This window comes from Pseudopodoces humilis, chromosome 1 (genome assembly GCF_049639895.1).
Source record: "Pseudopodoces humilis isolate 2021_Gansu_Grassland_sample_001 chromosome 1, ASM4963989v1, whole genome shotgun sequence".
In the NCBI taxonomy this organism is placed as follows: Eukaryota; Metazoa; Chordata; class Aves; order Passeriformes; family Paridae; genus Pseudopodoces; species Pseudopodoces humilis.
In genome coordinates this window covers 135,969,580-135,989,011 of record NC_142200.1, presented here as the reverse complement: position 1 = coordinate 135,989,011, position 19,432 = coordinate 135,969,580, and the positions used below count along the sequence as shown (strand labels likewise).

Here is a 19,432-nt window from a genome sequence, read left to right as displayed (position 1 = left end):
CCTTCATTACATGTGTTGTCTCAGAGGCTTTACCACTGGGGCTGATTGGCTCAGCCTTGGACAGGAGCAGGTTCTCCTAGAGGCGTCTGTCTCTATTAGATATAGAGAAGCTTCTGGCATCTTCTCCCAGTTGCCACCCATGTAGCCTCCTCACTACAAAAACCCTGCCACACAAGCCCAATCCAGTGCTCTTCTATCTCTGCCCAATAATTTTGAAAGGAGACCTTTCAGCTCCTAGGTGCTCCCAAGAGCATCAGTGATCAAATCCAATGCCTCAACAAGCAAGTTTCTTGGAAACCTCACGTTACACACACAAAACCAACTAGGAGTGACAATAAACTCTTCAGTAACACTTGTGTTACTAAATTGACCAGAAAGCAAAGACAGCCTTTACAACTTTATGGCTAATCTTGTAATAATCTTTCATGACTCAATGATACATCACTATTTTTTTTTCCGTTTTGACACTATCCTATGCATGTAGCAAGAAGTTTCTGAATAAGTAGAGTAGCTGGAATTCAAGGACTTACCCTCCCAAACAAGATAATTCAATACAGATTTTAGTAACTTCAAACAAGAAAATGGTTTTTTGCTTCTCTTTCTAAATGCAAATTCACACTATTTAGCTGGAAAAGATTACTTTCATATCCCACTACTGAAGCAGCAATTGAAAAAATGTGTGAATTTCTAGGGAGAACATTCCCTAGAAATCTTACTTAGAGAGAGTGCAATTTTGCCATAATTCTTGAATTTATTTACAATTTTAAATGTTTTATACATCTCAATTTACATTCTAGGGAACTTGGTATTACATTTTATATCACTTTACAGTGAGTAAGAAGAAAACCAATGTGCATAATTAAAATTAACCTTTATTACTCCAAAAACAGATGCCAAATATGCAGTATATTTCTGTTTCTGTTGGCATATTTCTGAAATACAACTGTAACTAGTCAGCCTAGATATTTCCTATACTGTTTTATAACATTTGGAAGTTCTCCCACACTGAGTGGGATGCCACTATAGTAAGCTGACAAAAACAGGCAAGAAGTTGATCTTGTTTTGAAAGGGAAAAAAAAAATAAACCAAATGTGCTCCTACTAAAAAAAACTAGGTTATAATCAAGCATTACACTCAGAAAACTCTAAAGTACTGTTACTTTTAGTTTCAGGTATCCATTCACATTTATTGGCACCAGCCCAACTATTTTAATGTATGGTAACCCTCAACATTAACATGTTAATACATGCCTCTCTGCATCAGAAGCTTGTAATACCACAACGCTGTGAATGATTGTGCAGAAGAATTATGACCAAGATGTGTTATTCCTAAAAAACAGCTCAATGAGATCAGAGGAATACTAGCATATAATTGCTTGCCATCACTTCCACTTGATTGGAAACTGCTCGTTTTCAAAACCTTTTTTGTATTTTCTTAGAATTTCCTGAGATTTCTGTAAGGGTTGAAAGAAAAAGTTTTATTTCCCTACTTCTACCATAGAACAGAACTGGGAATGTTATTTGAAACAACACATGCTTCAAACATTTTCTGAATTACTCTTCACTGAGCAATGTTGTCCTCTTCAAAGAGATTACCTTTTAGATTATCGAACGCCCATACACAGTATTAACAGAAACTAGTTCTGCAGAATCTCCAGCAGTGTAAAAGCACTGTCATCAAAGCACTGTCGCCTGTCTACTGCAGTAATAAAAATTTTAAGAAACTTGTCAGCAGCACATCAGAGGTCACAGGTATTTCTCTTATCCCTGCTATGGCTCTGCCCAAAACATGGTCCAAAGAGGCTTAGAAACATTTAGCCTGTTGTTTTTGCAATAAAATTTCTCACCCAGCCATACATGCATGTATTTTAACCCCAAGAGTACTGGAAACATGACCACTAACATTTTTGTCTAGCATGATGCTCACACAATGTAGCTTGTTCATTCTTTGAGATGTTTTGTTTCATTTCTAAATAAGAAGTCTTTAATAGTGGTCTCTAACCTCAGAGTATGAGCAATAGCTACACAACATACTACTGCTTTACATCTCAGTCTGTCAAATATGTTCCAGTGCACATATTGTGGGGTATCACTTCAAATGTGATAGCAGCATGGCCCAGGAACCTGTGCCAACACACACCAGAGTATCCGCATGTTTTTCTTCTCAGCTTCAACACATTTGATTGAATCAAAATGCTGAATTCAACCCTGAGATTTAACCTTCTGAAAAACTTCTTGTGCGAAGAGTATAAGGAGCAGAGCATGAGGAACTTGCTTTATTTTGTGTCTTATTCTGGTGAGACACAACAAATAGATGAGTAACAGAAGCTCACAAGAGACAGATTAATATTAATGCCATACACACATCAGGAAGAGAAAAAGAGGCTATGCTGCATAAGACTACTGCATTGCTAGATGTACATTCTTCAAATTATCAGTTACATATCCCAGAAGTTATCATCTTACTTCTAGTTTTTTCCCCTCTAGAACAATTTGGATTTCTTTGGCATCCAGAGTCTCATATTTCAATAAAGCTTCTGCTAAATTCTTGTGTTCTTTTGCATGAGTCTTCAGGATGTTCTTTGCTCGCTCATAGGAGTCCTAATTTGAAGAACAGGTATAAGGAGATTTTAAGACTTTACAACAAAAACAATAGCAAGATTCCACTGTAAAAACTGCTTCCAGGTAAACTCAGCTTGAGACAAACATTTAAAGTTGTGCTTTACATTTCAAAGCTACCACGGCCCCTAATTCATAAAGCTTTAAAGTATAGCTGGCATAATGAATAAAAAACAACCAAACACTTTATGCCACCTGTGTATTTTGCACAAGTAGGGCTAGAAACAAAATTCTGAGACAAACCTTAATATTGTTACATATGACTTGGAAAGACTTAGTAGATTTAAAAGTTCCCTGATTTTTATAACAATTATTTTTTTTGCACTATGAGCAAAACTACAACATTCACAGATTGTTCCTCAAAGACTAGCATTTTTTAATATTTATAAAACTCAAAATACTATGTAGTTTTAGAAAGCTGAAAGCTACCAGCTACTGAAAGTCACCAGTTGCTGCAAGCAGATGCACACTGCCAGCATTACCAGCTTAGTAATGTTTAGTTCTGCCCTGGTAGCTCTCACAAGGCCAAGTGAGTTCCAAAACAACTACAGCAAAAGTGTTACTCATTTAAATGTTATAAGTAATTCTCCTGCTTGTACCAAACTCAGTCAGATTACCATAACAGTGATCAGTAAGTTCAGTGATTATCAAAAGCTACAAATTTTCCTAAGCATCTGACACTGATCACTGTGAGGAACAGGATACTGAAGGCAACACTTTGATCTGATACTACCATTCCTGTGATTTTGTACAAAATTATCTGTCTTGGGAGTTATGAAATGTGAAAGTAACATAAAACATCCATACCTAATCTAAAACAATTTGTAGCCATACTTTTCCTGAGAATTGAATTGGAAAAATACAAATCCTGACCAAATATAAGAGAAGTGTTAAAAAGTATATTAAAGAGCCCAATGCCACCAACTTGATTCACACTACTTGTGCATGACAATCACCAACAAGTTTTGATATGCAGAGATTCAAAGTTGCAGCTACATTAAATACTTGGGAATACTTCCACCCATTTGTGTATTTTCACCAGTACACATTACTTAAATGAATTAATCAAGCAAGCAGGTGTTCAATTCATGTCAGAAGTATGAGAGTGGAGGGGGAGAGGCTCTTACCCGTAGAAGCGTCCTCACTTCCTGTTCAATTGCGGACTGGGTTTCAGGGCTGACTTTCCCCGTATCAGTGTAGGTCATAACACCAAGCTAAACAACAACAAAAATATCTCTATCTTGCCACTGCTGTTGCAGTCATACACATAAAACTCTCTGCGAGTTTCAGCACCTATTGCTTCTGCATACAAACGAAATCATGAGTCAAATGAAGTGCTTTAGGCAGAAGCAAAACAAGAAGCTTATTCATCAACCATGTAGTTACTGCAGAATTCTGTTTCAATAGGTCACAGTACAGATCCTAATTAGGCGCCCTCTTACTTAAAAACCAAAACAAAATGCCTAGACTACTAACACTTGATGGACAATCAACACGACTACAGAAGCTTCTAAAGAAAGTCTAGAAAACTAGCTGTTGTTACCCCCTTTGCCCACCCAGATTCAGAATTATCCTCAATTGCAAAATGTCTGGCTTTATTGCAACTATTTCCTGAAGATATTACTAATTTTCAAGGCAATTTTGAAGTGAAAATCCTGCAAGGTAATTTTTTAAACTGCCAAATATACAGGTTTTCTAGTTGACCTCTCTGTAGCAGACCAGGTCATAAGGCTTACTCATTTTGTGAAAACTACTTACCCTAATCTCAGAGATCACTGACAGACAAATAGGCTTTAGCTACAGAACAGAACCTGGTTTTGCTCCATATAAATATTAAAGGATTGATGATACTACCTTCTCACTCATTCCAAATCGAGTCACCATCAGTTTTGCAATTTTAGTAGCATTATCAAAATCACTGGAAGCACCTAGAGAGCAAACAGATCTAAGTTATATTACTGAAACCACATTAAACATGCCAGTCCACAGCCTTGGTCAAAAACTCTTAACTACAAATCTGCCGACCTGTTGTGATGTGGTCACTTCCAAATATGAGCTCCTCTGCTACTCTTCCTCCCATACAGACATCCATCTGTGCAAGCAACTGGGATCTAGTTTCACTCCATCTGTCATTTTCTGGGAGCAAAGATACCTGTAAGGTACAGAACTGTGGTCACGTAACAAAACCTGAAGAAGTACTGAAGTAATCTCACAAATATTCTAGTTTATATCTCAAGCAGGTAAAGATTTTATGTAACACTTTGCATGCTCTGGCCTGCTTCTAGTATATGCATTCATCAGGATTGCTTGGAGGTCCCTCAGTTGAACCACTGAAAGAGCCTCCTCAGACCCTGAGCACCCCATCAATGTGAGCAACTTGCATCTACTGCCAGAAGAAACAGAACAACCCATTCTATCAATTTCTCCTTATTTCTTACATCTGGACTGAGTACAAATCAACTTGCCCAGAGGATTCAGACCAATGGTTTTCATTAACTGAACACATAAACTTGAAAATGTTCACCAGGAAGAGACGTAATAGAAATATTTTTCTGTTCAAATGCATGGTAGATAAAGGCAAAATAGAAAAACTTATGGATATCTATGCAAAAAACCAGGCAGGTAACTGATGAAGTTTAAAAAAGCCAAACTGGACAAAGAACAACCTGATAAAGGATGTCTGTGTTAGAAGTACAGTTAGCTTCTACTTGCTAGTCCTTTAGATGTTCTTCAAAATTTCGCTGTTGGGTGCTATTTCAACTGCACACAACATTTCAATAGAACCAAACTTATATTTCCCATGTGAACTGTTATATTAGTGCACGATAATTTATTACGAAATTAAGAAAGCAAGCTTTTTATCACACAGAAAAGATGACCTTGGGTTTTCCAAGAGATTGCTCATAACTAAGTATTTCAACAGACTACAGTATTTATTAACATAATCACAGCAAATAGCATCCTTACAAATTCCTCTACACCACCAAACCAACATAAAAATAAAACTAAATAAATAAATACAAATAAACTAAATACAATTTAAAAACACTAAAAAAGCTGGATGAAGAAACACTCACATGTCCCAGTGTTGTTCCTCGTGTCATGATCGTGGCTTTGTTGATCGGCATGGCATCCTTGGTGTAATAAGCAATGATTGCATGTCCAGACTCATGGTATGCTGTGATGGTTTTGTTCTTCTCATCAATTTCTACGCTTCTACGCTCAGGTCCTTAAACAGAGGAACATTAAATTAACCTTTCTGTACAGCTGGCCACCACAATCCACACATACTCAAACAAAACACAAAGCAGCTGAGGAACAGCATATGATCAAAGGGAACTAACGCTTAAGTGCAAAATGTTTACCAGTCAGATTTTAATGCCTAAAAATGGACCCAAACATATTCTACAGACAAGCTGCTTTTAAAGTAATACATTTAAAATGCAGTCTAAGTATCTGAGAAAATTCCATTTCTTCTCTCAAGCATGAACAGACCAGACTTATAGTGGTTATGTCTAAGATGTTTAAGATTTGTGCTGCCACATGAGAAGTTAAACAGAAGTTCCAGGTTTCTGGTCTTAAGTAGGGAAAGGATAAAAAAATCAAACCTGTGTCTCCCTCCAGAATGAAATATGACAAGTAGCATTTTTAACTTTAAAAATGGTATGAAATTTTAAAGAATGTATTCCACAGTAGATTTTACACACTCTCTGGTCAAAAATGTTTCTATTCAGAAATAACTAATAGGAAACTTTATTTGTTAAAAAAAATCCAAACGAACAAAAAAATCGCCCACCCCCACGATAAAAAAACCAAACCAAACAAAAAAACAAACCAACAAACAAAAAAAAGTACAACAGTACAACAAACCAAAAAATAACACCACAAATACTTCTCTATTTCCCTGTAAAAGTCTTCATTGTACAAGAAAAGCTCTGTGTTTTGTAATATACATGTATGTCTTTTGTATAAAATCCTACCCATTAGAATTTTGTCCTTGGAGAATTCTAGTTCTTTCATGGTTACCATATCTTTTCCATCAACAGCTGCCTTTAAGGCAGCTTGATTTACAAGATTTTCAAGCTCTGCTCCAGAAAATCCTACTGTGCCTCGTGCAATTATTTCTGGATCAACAGCTGCAGGGGAAGAAAAAGCAAACAAAACAAAACTATTTGGTTTATTAGAGTCCATATTGCTCCTGAAATTTTAAACTAATCATATTCTATTAAAAATTATGCATTAAACAAAACAACAACCAAAAAAACCCCACAAATAAAATAAACAAAATAAACCAGTTTTAGAAGAAATTAAGCCTAATTTTCAAGACACTATGTCTCTAGAGACATAGTCTCTAATTTTCAAGACACTATGTCTCTAAGAGACTAGAGAGAAATAATACATATAAGACAATTTTTGTGTTCTTTATTGATGCAGTAAAGCCACAGTTCCCAATGGACTACAGGACAAATATGAGAGGGCTGATCCCTCATACTATATATATATATATATATATATATATATATATATATATCCCTCATATAAAAACTGTTACATAAAAAGATACTATAGTAAAACATTTACTTACATGGGTCATATTTGATTTTATTAAGGTACCACTTCAGAATTTCTGTGCGACCTCTTACATCGGGCTTGGGAACAGTGACTTGCATATCAAAGCGACCAGGACGTATTAGAGCACTAAAGGAAATGACAGTTTAGTACATTGGCTTAAAAATGCTGCAGTAAACTCACTAAGGTATATCAAAGAACAAAAATCCATTGCTAAAAATACGTATATAGATTATGCCTCATGCACATATACAAAGAATATATTTTTCTTATCTGCTTGTAAAAAGATGAAAGATATTTCTTGACAACTCATTTTAAAGAGTTTTACGCATTTAAAAATTTTGCATTGTGAACAAGGAAAGCAGCTTATCAATTTAGCTGAAAACTTTACAGAAATTTCAAATGCTTAGAAACATATTAATTATTTCTCAGTATTTAACTCTGCAACCTATTAAATGCCCAAAAACTGGTCAATACACATCCTTTTTAACCTGTAAAACTCCAGCTACGACACTCTAATACTTGAAGATTATCACAAGCAACTTTGGATTTGTTGCAGGGGTTTTTTTACTACATGGTCTGTAAAACAAGCAGTGCATTATACTCACTTGTCTAATGCTTCAGGGAAGTTTGTTGCACCAATAATAACAACACCTTCATTTGGTTTAAAGCTGTGTGGAAAAAAAGGTGTGAATTTTTTTTTTCTGGACACAGAATTTATAATTTTGTCAGTAACTACTGCTACTGACCTCATTTGCCAGTCAAAAACATGCTTTCACACAACAACATGGGATCCAAAAATGACCATGTTTAACCCAACAACCGGTTAAAAACATGGTCTAATCTCAGTGTTGAGATTCTTCCTATAGATATATTAAACTAAACAGGCTAAAAAAAATGAGAAATTATTTAAAATAAACAGCAGCTATTGTGCAAATACAACTCAAAAGCTTCTATATTCTTTACAATAAGTCCATTAACGTTACTGTTGGCAGTACTAGAAAATAGCCATAAAAGCATGTTAAATATATATCCTAAAAAGCATTACAAAAAATTACACAAAACTTCAGAGGTGTCAGGAAGAAAACATTCACCCACATATCCAAAATACTAATTAGTCAAGCACCTCCTGTGCCCTCAGAATCCATATATTTACCCATCCATTTCAGCAAGGAGCTGATTAATGGTCTGTCTTGAATACGGGTGCATTGGAGATTCAATTCTCTTCCCACCAACAGAGTCCAATTCATCAATGAAAATAACACAAGGTGCATTTGCTTTTGCTTCCCCTGACAAAAGAAAAATAGCAGAAGGAGCCCTGAACCACACAAAGGAACAGACAGTGTATCAGATAGTTTAGGATTCTACTGTTTCTCTTATTCTTGGAATATCAAGTGTTCTATTAGACATCACCAAAAGGGTCTTGCTTTTAGCCTAAAAAAAGGAAAATAGAATCTTGATTCTCTTTATCTCGCCATTTCAAAAGTGTATCTCCTCAACAGCTTATTTTTGTCATGCTACAAGAAATCACTAATAAAATAAACTACAAAATTGTCATATTTTGTATGAGCTTCCTACGAGAGTTTATTTTATAGGCTTGGATAGAGAATATTTGCCTATTAAATAAAAACAGTATGAAATGTGACAGGTCTCAACACTAACTTCCTTTAACAGAACTTGTTATTTTACAGCGAAGGGTTCACACTCAAGTTTACAGGCATTAAATCACAAAACAAAAACACATTAATAAAAGTGAAGACCATCAATTAGTACATGCATACCAGGATGCAATTCATCTCACCCCCCATGTGTATCTGTAACATTATTAACATATATGTAATAATATTGATGTACAAGTCAGGCATCTACACTTCTGCAGTCAACAGAAGGAAATGCATTTTTAAGGTACTACATGTATCATATTTTGCATCACATCCATGTGAAGTCACATTTTTTTCTACAAATGCAAACTACTTCATACATTGTATATATTTGACTCTACCAATCTTCCATTTAAGAGGGGAACTGGATTTTCTCATCCCCAGTAATATTTCCACACTTAAAACAGGAAGTATCTTTTGTGAAAGTTATAAATCTAAGCATTAGTTTTGAAAGTTTTGTTATCATGCTCTTTACTCTGAGCCTGTTGATGGGTCTGAGACACGAAATCTCAGCTTATTACCATGCCACAACACCACAAAGCTTTAATTCAGAGTAAAAAAAAAAAAAAAATTAAATATGAGGGCAGTAATTAAAAAGGTTAACAATTTTTTTATCTGAAATTTACAATTCAAATTTACAACAATTTATGTATGACTAAAAAAGTTACAACTTCAAGTATTCAATTTAGTTTATAGAACATTACATCTCAAATTACTACTTCTCTCTGGGACCATTGTAAAATCAGTTATAAGTTTAGCTATAATTTCATGTGATGGTTAGGAAGATTCTACAGTTAACTGATGCTCACAGAATTGTGACATTTACCAACACAACTAAAGCTTTATTCATTAGCCTTATACACTACTGCTTTCCAGTAACCAGAATTGTAACTAATCAAGCCATGTAAATAACACTGAATACTTATTCTTGCATGTGAAAAGATTTCAAACCCATGAATATTTAACTTACTGAACAGGCTTCGGATGCGACTGGCTCCCACACCAACAAACATCTCATCAAACTCTGACCCGGACGCGTAATAAAATGGAACATCAGCTTCACCAGCCACAGCCCGTGCAAGAAGTGTCTTGCCAGTACCAGGTGGTCCAACTAACAAAATGCCTAAAAAACAAAACAAACAAACAAACAAAAAAAAACCCCAACAAAACCACCACATCCACGCAGTCATCTTATATGAGTAGTTTCTTCCACGCATTAAAAGAAATAATGTACACTTGGCTCCAAAAAGCTGTTAAGATCTCATTTCAGGTACTGCTCATTACTGCCAGTCTGAAGTAGCTTCCTTGCAACAAATCTAGATAAAATTTGATCCATATTTAAACAACAACAAGGACTTGTAAGACCATCAAAACAGAAGCCTCAAGTATTCTGCAGATTCACTGTTGAGTTTTGAAGCTGAATCCCTAATAGTGTTTGCTTCAAACTGACATCTTCCTGGCTGTTTCTGTGGAATCTTTCATTTTTAAATTAAATCCTTCCAAGTAACTGTCTTTAAACAGTGCAGAACACTAACAGTAAACAGATTTCTCAGGTCTACACATTTCAGATTCACATGGATTTCCACTATGATCTTAATCATCCTTTTACATGAAAACATTTGTTTCTGAGCTACCTAAAGCAGTTAGGAAGCATTCAAGGTGCTAAAAGCCATAAGGAAGAAATAAAGCCCTTTCAAGAGTTCAGTTAATAAACCCCCTGCTTTACAGGGCAAAGTACTACTGTTTATTAGCTCAGTAACTGAAGGCACAGTAAATTTTGTCTAACCCCAAAATTTTCATTTGCACAACACATGAAGAAACAGTAAGAAACTAGGCTGTAGTCACTCTGTACAGAACAAGCCTCACAGCCATGGCTACACAGGTTTTTCACTTCTGCTGAACAATGATTCTTACCTTTTGGAAGTTTACCTCCTAATACAGTAAATTTGTGAGGGTTTTTCAGAAATTCTACAACTTCTTGCAATTCCTGCTTAGCTTCTTCAACCTGTACATGAAAAACATGCCACAAATATAACTAAGCATTTATAAAATAGCGCATGTTTTTGTACATAAGTTTTGCACTAGAGATTAAGCCCTTAATTTTGTATTGATCAAAAATACAAACAGAAAAATATTGAAGTGTACCACAGAATTTGTGTGGATACCAATATTTAATTCAACCTATCCTAAAACTGTTTGCGGGTCTAAGTAAACAGTAAACTTAGTGACAGTGAAGTAACAACCAAATAGTTCAAGACCAGATCTGCCCAAAGAAATAAATACAAAATCAAAAATTCTACATTAAGGTATTAGTCTCATTAATTACAAAGAGATTAATTCTATTTGTCCAAGGGGAAGGAAAGGGGGACATCCTCCATTTGCCACTACCACTAACAGTCAAAGAAGAATTGAACAGAAAAACTAGAGGCATCCCGTAAGAAGTGAAATGCCCACTTCTTTCTGGGAATCTCCATATGTCCTGTCCCAGTAACACTGCCTGAAAGAGATGGTACTAAGAGAGAAAGGAACAAATGGCATTATCTTCTTATACTAATTAACTTCTGCAAAAGGTAGATAAACACTGATATTTATGGCCTGCCATTTATTATTCTAGTCTTAAAAATGTTATTCAAGATGTGGAGAGTGCATCTTTTGTAAGGTATTAAATGCCACAAAAACAAAGTAGAAAAAGAGTGGTTAAAACCTTCCTTCTTCTTGGAGTGGCCAATGCATACAAGGCTTCAGTTCATACAAAGATATTTCTTGAACAGAGCAAGACATTCCGAATGATTAGTTAAACATCAGACAGACTCATAACGATTACTTAAAAAAAGAACTCGCACATATTTTACTTTTGATCTTACCCCTTTAACATGTTCGAAGGTGACATTTTTCAACTGGATTGGATCAACTGCTGCATCAAAGATACTTGATGTTCGAAAGCGTACTAAGAGCAAACAGCAGATGATGAACAACAAATTTACATACAATGTCATTTCATTACAAGACTGAGTGCTGCACCTGAATGCATGCAGGAAAGACACTGACCTTACACCTGCCCTTTTGACAGGGCATGTGTTCATTTACAAGTGTCCAGCAGGAATAAAATTTATGTTTCAAAAATAATCTTGAAAATATTTGCAATTAATTCAGTGATATGCATTTTAGTCATGTAGTACAGAAAGCTCTTCATCCAGAAGCATGTACACAAAGACAGAACTTCTCCCTCAATATTTCTATACATATCCTAACTTTGAGACCTAGGTGATAACTAAGCATCAATTTGAATGTTTCCAGTTACATGAGCTCAGCCTTTTGATTGTTCCACTGTTTCCAAGAGATTTCTCAAGATGGCAATGTAACAACGCAAGCTCCTAGTTGCTATAAACTAGGCTGTGATTACAGATTGAAAATTCAAACCACCTTGCCTACAGCTGATCTAGACACATCATCTAAACTGAAAGTCCAATACATAACTGGTGACCAGCCTGACTTCTCTGGTTCCATGCAACTGCTTAACCAAGAGAAATAAAGTAATTATACTGATACAGAACATTTTTGTCTTCATAAACGTTTTGTCACACTATCATCTGAAAGGCTGTAGCCAGAAGCAGTAAATAACTCTTAGAATAACTTTTCAATGTACTAATAAAACCAAATCATCATGTCAAAATATATTTAATTTATGCTAAACCTGCTGGAAGAAACAACACAAGTGAAACTGTGGAAAACAAAAATTAACTAACCAGCATCAGAAAAGGAACCTTTCCCAGGTAAAAATGACGAATATATAGCAAGATAAAAGCAAAGAACGAAGAGAAAGAAAGAAAGCAAACGTGATCTTCTTAAGGAATCTGTAAAAGAAAATAAAAACATATTTAATACGGGCTAAAATAAACTTCTTTCTGATTGCAAAGATAAGATATGTAAATTAAAACAACTTACCAAGTGTTTTTTGGAGGAATACCTGTGCTTTCAAAAAGCCTTCTGCAAAACCAGTTTTAAAAGCATCCTGGTGTGCCTCTGGGATGTTTTTTGTTTTCATTAGTGTGTCTAAGTTTTCAACATCAATTCGTCGCCTTCTCAGGATAAAACCCTGCAATATTTTCCAAAGCAGTGTTAGTATACATCAAGCTTTCATAAACACTTAACTTATCATCTGGCTAACATGGGTGAGAGGAAAAAATAAAATTACAACAGCATGTAATTCACGTGCTGTTGGGGTGGTTAGAAGGTACAGGCCAGTAGTTCAAGTGTGGAATCCCCATGGTTTGAGCACAGGCATTCCCATTTTTGCTGAGCAAATCAGTTTTGGAGCCCTCCTGGATCCCAGTTCCAAACTGAAAATGCAGCCTAAGACAGATCTGTACACAACCAGCTTTGTTCACTGGATTCAGTGGGACTTTTTAGCTTAAGCTTCTTGCTTTATTTCCAACTGCAAAGTATCTTTGCAAGTATTGTTTTGATGGAACTTAAGCAAATACATCTCATATGCCCTGTCAAATTTCAGAGCAGCACGGCATGGAGCTAGCTCTGGTTTATCTTCATCCACAGTACACCTAGTCCACAGATGGAATAAACCACATATGGCTACAAGAAGCGAAGAGTTCAAAAACAATTTACACACATAGTAAAATGAAAAACCTTAATTAGCCTGACTTCTGTACAACCAATTAGAAGCAAAGAGTACCCAGGTTAACTTGGTTTCGTTAGTGCTTTCAATAATTATCTGCTGACTTGAAAGCACACATTCTTGTATGTTAAACTAACTGTATTTCTGCTTAAAGAAATAAATCCTTTGACTTGAAGCTATTTTTAGTTTATATTCTGTTTTAGAAACAGAATATGAAGAGTTTAATTTCTAGAGTTAAAATCATAGTTATATGCTGAAACCGTTCTCCTAAAAATTCAAATAATCTCAGTATTGGGGATATGTGAAGCAAATATATGCATTGGTAAGAAAAAACAATACATTGCCATTAGCTCAAGTTTTACAATTAAGAAGTTTTTTCATACTAGTGAGAGAAAACACGAACATTTTGAAGGTTTGTTCAAGAGAAAGAGATGGCTTGAGTAAGCCCAAAACAACTTCATGTTACTCATATTTACCTTCAAAATTGAAGAAAGTGAACTTTTTGTTTCTGTGAATTGATCAGATGTTGACTGCAGACGTCTTGCTCTTGATCTCAGAGTCTTAAAGTTCCGTGTCTGTATGTAAACTTTACATAGTAAGAATAAACAGAAATTAAAACCTAATCATTATTACCACTACAAAAAAAAGGTCTTAAGAAAATTCAGAAACTATTATATGAAAGAATATGGAATATAATCTTCCCAACATATCCACCGTACTGTAAATGGATAGTTATGTGATCACAAACCCTATTTGTAGTCTGCCCTTGCAAGCAAACTTCTGTTTCACTTAAAATTTCATGTTAAAATAATCAGGGTTCATGTTGTAAATTATATCTAATTGGCCTACTCAGGGAAGAGGAGACATTCAGGCAATTAAATTCAGGCAGGCTGACAAACATGAAACATTCAGAAGCAAATCCAGCAAGATGGGAATAATGCCTTGTGAGCTCTGCTGATCAGGTGCCCTGAGGAAATCTGTAATGGCTTCAGTGTGCTGTTAACTTTGGAAGTGACGAAAGAAATGAGACCATTTAATCACAGCGAGCTTATGGCACTCTAACGTCATCTCCTACCACATCAGAAACCTTGTGATGGACATTTTACCACAAGCAAAGAATATTTTTCTCATTTCACTACTGTGTTTTAAAATAAACATCAATGCCAGTCAATTAGATCAGTTTCACTAAGCTTTTTTCTTAAGCTTTTTTCTTTTTTATTCTAGAACAGTACTGGATAAAAAGAACTTCTGCAGCTGACCCTTGAGCCCTGCTCAAGAAAGGTCTAACATTTAATCAGGTAGTTCTGGACCTTGTTCAGCTCAGTTTTGAAAATCTCCAAGGACTAAGATAACCAAACTTCTCCAGACAATCTGTTTCAGAACTTGGCCATTCTCAATGTGAAAATTTTCAAACAGGTTTTAATTTGCTTTTACATGTGATTGTTGCCTCTTCTTTGAGGTGTATGTGAGAAGGGTAACTGATATGGCTCCAATAGCAGCTGGATCACTTCTTGCTTTTTATTCTGCTAACTAAAACCTCAGATCCTTCAGCTTCCTCCCCATATAAAATGCTTAAAAATCTGCACCCTTTCTTGTGACCCATCACTGGGCTATCTCCATGTTGTCAGCACTTCACTACAGGATACAAAACCTCTAGATATATCTAGAAGTAGCAACAGAAGAACTGAATTTAGGACAATACCTGAACTTCCTGAACTGTTGATTATGTTTTCACTAATGCTGCTGGTCACCAAACCCCTCAGAAAATTCAACTGGATGAGTACTGAATTCAACATATTTAATTCAACATACTTATTGATTTAAAAATAGTCAGTTTGTCTGTGGTCTTTCAAGTTTATGATCCACAAATACTGACATCTTAGAACAACATGGTGCTTACTAAATTCTAGAATCACACTACTCAAGTACAAAGATAACTTCATGATTTAAAGTGTTAATATCAATGTAAGTTCCTCCTGGAAGCTTACTGTTATTTCCTGAGTGACGCCTCTACAACAAATGCAAAAATACTTTTCCAGACTAGACAAATTCTACACAGATTAAAACCAGTGTAGTTTAGTGCTTTATACCTGGCCAACACCGAACATCTGAACAGAAATTTTGGAGGGGATTAGGATGTTGCCTGTACAAACAAGATGAGCGTAAAGCACTGAAAACATCCACAAAACCTGCAAAAAGATACAACAAAGTAAAAATACACCCTATTTTAAATGGCAACTCAACATTACTTCTTGAACAGTTTGTCTTTTTAGTTTTTTAAATATTAATTCTATTTTACTACAGTACTCCAGATATCTTTAATGAAAGAAATTACCAGAACATTATCAAAACTTTGAAGCATTTCCAAGTATTTGTTTGCTTTCAGGCAATGGTCACTGAGATATTTTTTTGGCAGTTTAATATTTTTTCTCTAACAGCAGCCCTGCAGTATTATTCTTAACACTCCTCTCTACTGCAGTACTATATAGGCAGTATCTCAAATGCCAGCTATATACTTCCTTTTCTAATACATTATTAAGCATCTGCAATGTTCTTACTTCCTTCATTTTAGACTAATTCCAACAAAATATCTTCACCTGCAAAGAACTACTCTTGTTTATTTCAGCAATTAAATACTCTACATGGAGTGTTAACAGTCTGCCACCTTGAATTCCTTTCTAATTAATATCTTTTCATAACATTGCTTCAAGCAAAAAATTGATAAAAATATAAAATGGAGATGTCTGTGACATAAGTAGATTAGCAAAATCTAATGTCTTGGTGAAACAAACTGGTGGGAGAAGTCACAGCTCAGGCTCATCATTAAGTGAAGTGCCTTGTACTACAGCTGAGTTCAGAAAAGTTTAACAGCAATTAACTTGAAATCTGAAGGAATGATTTGTTGAATTTTCTAAATTTCCCAAGTTTACAGAGACAAGCTATATACAATAAAAAATAGATTAATGCTATTTGTATTAAATATGTTTAATTACAAAGTATTGACAGCACAAGAGATTAAACTAAAGAATAACTCTATTCACCTTTATAACTTAACTTCCACCAACTCTCATAAACACTTCACTCAAACATACCATGCTTATTTTCAAAGAAGGACTGAGCCGAGACGTACGACGTGTGCCACTGTGAGGAGACTTTGCTTTCTGTACAGAAGCCAGGAAGTAGCCTGTTCACCAACTCTCTGAACTGGTTAGCTTTCAAATCAGACAATCCCAGATCTCTTAGATTTTTAAATACAGACTGAAAAATAGAAATAAATGTTCAAAATTCACGTAAGATTACCTGAGGAAAAGCACTAGCAGCAGAAGCAAATATAGACTGAAGAAAAAAAACTAACCAAACCAAAAAAAACCACAAAAACCCAAGAACAGAATTACAACACAGTGGTGAGCTGGACAACCCATGCTATTTTCCACAGTTCTGCAGTTACTGAGGGATTCCATGTTTTTCCTCACAAAAAAAGTGCTTGGTTGTAAGAAATTAGTTGAAAGAGAAGTGGTAATATCTAATACTACTTGGCACTCTGTTTTAATTTTCAATGTCAAAAGCAAGAAATACCCAATGATAATGAAAGCTATTTTAACAGAAAAATAAAACCAAACATGAAAATATGCCATTTAATCTCTCAAAACCTTCAACACACCTTAAGTTACAGTGTCCATTTTCTCACAAGTAATAATGAAACAAACTTTGCTAGAACTCAGAATGAAAATATAGGGTCTATTAACAGAAAACTTACTGCTGCTTTTACAGAAAGAACCATTAAATTGGAAATGAAAACAAATATCTTTCTCATTTGCAAAGTACTACTGAGACAAGTACCAGCTCCTTTTTCTAAATTAAATACTGTCTTTTTGTAGAATCCTTACTGGCAAAATACTTTGATTGACTGCAGTTCTGCCACAAAGATACACTCTATATGTTAACACCCTGTTTTGTTTAGTCACATTATATTATTTTATAGACCAGACATATATTACACCCACTTAAACTGGTATTATTCAGATTTAACATCAGTTAAACCATCACTTTTTCAAAAGGTTTTTTGTACCTCACTCTTCTGAGGATCATGCTCTGGAGAGGTGTCCCTCTGGACAGGCTGTATGGATGCTTTGCTGGCAGAAGTTGTGGAGCTTTTTGGTGAATGAAAGGCATTGATAAGGTGACTCAGAGGAACAGTAGCCTGGAAAAAAATTAGATAAAGACTTAAGCTTGTTTAAACTAATTAAACATACTTCTGCTCCAAACTCTAACTTATAATTGCATATCTTGTTCACTGCTTTTTAACTGAGGACTTCATTATAAACTGTAAGATCTTCAAAACCAGTGTTAGCTGATACCTTCTTTAAAGGGAAAAAAGAGAAAGTCTAAGCATGTATGACAGATCTCTAAAGCAATACTTCCATAACTCGAATTATCTATACTTTTTCTTCCGTTATTATAAGCTATTTCTAAACGTTGCCTTTACGTTTTTCCCTTGGGATCACACTTTCAGTTTAAGGATCAAAATGAAAGCACACAGTCAAATCTGCAGTTCAGCAGCATTCATTCCACCTCATGAACCAATACAAAAGCCCAGGTGCACCACGTAGCAGGGCTCCTCCTCTTAACACATGACTACATCTCTTGTGAACATATGGGATAAATAACCCCAGCATTTCCAAACCTCCCCACTCAGTACACGTCACTAGGAAGGAGCTGGGACAAAACCTTGGCTGCTGGAATGATCCCTGATTGAAGCATAATTGGGCATGCCTATGAACATCCTTCTGCAAGGACGACTACCACCTTTGTGTTGACTAGACAGAAGATCAAAAGAGAAAATGCTGTGGGACATAAAAACTGCCTCATAATTAATTGCCCAAAGTTGTAACTAGACTCAGAGCTTGTGGTAAAACCATAAAGCTTCTAGAGGTGAAAGCAAACATCCCAACCACTAACCAAACTTTCCAACTGTATTTCTCGCTCTGGTGAAATGACATGTTACTAGAAACTTAAAAATTGTTCCATTTCACTACTCTGGTTGAAGCTTTAAACACATTTCCCCATGTGGAAAGAACAATCAAATCCCATTCTAGAATCAGACTATAACACAGTAATAATAAGCTTAAAAATAAAACAAAAACCACTGGTTCAGATCAAAACCCATAAAACTCACCAATCCCACCAGACTCATTGTCTAACTAACGATGCCTTCCCGATTGCATTCGGACTGTTCTGTGAAACAAATCACCGACGGTTTTCCCTCCACTAACCCTTCTAAGCCATTTCCTTTTGGCTTTCACAATAACCCGTTAAAATTAACAGCATAGTTTAACTGTAGTAACACACGTCACCACCCCTTCCTTCTGCTACAAAAACAGACACTAAAATGCGCCATCTAAGGTTATTTCGTCGTTTCAGAACGCTTTTACTCTTTCCAAGCTTTTACAGTCCCTTCCTCTCTCCCCCATTTACGTATCCTTTTCCCCTATGCGGACCCTACACCGCCGTAGCCCCCACCCGCTCCTCTCCCCGTTGCGGCCCCGCTGACGCCCAAAGCCCCGGGAACGTGGCAGGCAGGAACTCGGTTCCTCCTGCCGCAACCCCCGGGCCCTCCGAGCGCCTCCGCCCGGACGGGGAACGAGCCCCCGCCGGAGAGCGGGCCCGGGGCGCGGCGAACCGCGCAGCGCACCGGGCCGGAGCGCCCCGCCAGCCCCTCACCTGGGGCTGCACGGTAGAAAAGGAAAACATCCTCCCGGCGGGACCGGCGGCGGCCGCAGGCGTCTCTTCCGCCTCCCAGGCCAGCCGCAGGAGCCCGCCTGCTGTGGCCGCCGGCGGCTGAGGAGGCCCCGCGGCTCCGCTCCGGGAAATGTCCGCCCCGCGGCCGCGCCGACCGGGCCGAGCCGCCCCGGAAGCGGCGGGAGCCCAAAGAGCTTCCGGGCCGCCGCCGC

The 19,432-nt window shown here is 36.5% G+C and overlaps 1 protein-coding gene across 1 annotated transcript; it reads right to left on the bottom strand.

Annotated features, from left to right (window-relative positions):
- Positions 1-852: 852 nt before the first annotated feature.
- YME1L1 (YME1 like 1 ATPase) lies at positions 853-19,384 on the bottom strand. Its single transcript, XM_005518714.3, has 19 exons — positions 19,203-19,384; positions 17,551-17,682; positions 16,574-16,739; positions 15,572-15,670; positions 13,958-14,067; positions 12,794-12,944; positions 12,595-12,702; positions 11,713-11,795; positions 10,763-10,853; positions 9,819-9,971; positions 8,344-8,476; positions 7,796-7,858; positions 7,204-7,316; positions 6,599-6,754; positions 5,696-5,847; positions 4,644-4,770; positions 4,473-4,546; positions 3,746-3,832; positions 853-2,600 (listed from the first exon to the last, which is right to left on the bottom strand). Exons 1-19 carry the CDS (start codon positions 19,230-19,232, stop codon positions 2,457-2,459), a joined length of 2,172 nt encoding a protein of 723 aa, XP_005518771.1. The 5' UTR covers positions 19,233-19,384; the 3' UTR covers positions 853-2,456.
- Between the last annotated feature and the right edge of the window lie 48 nt (positions 19,385-19,432).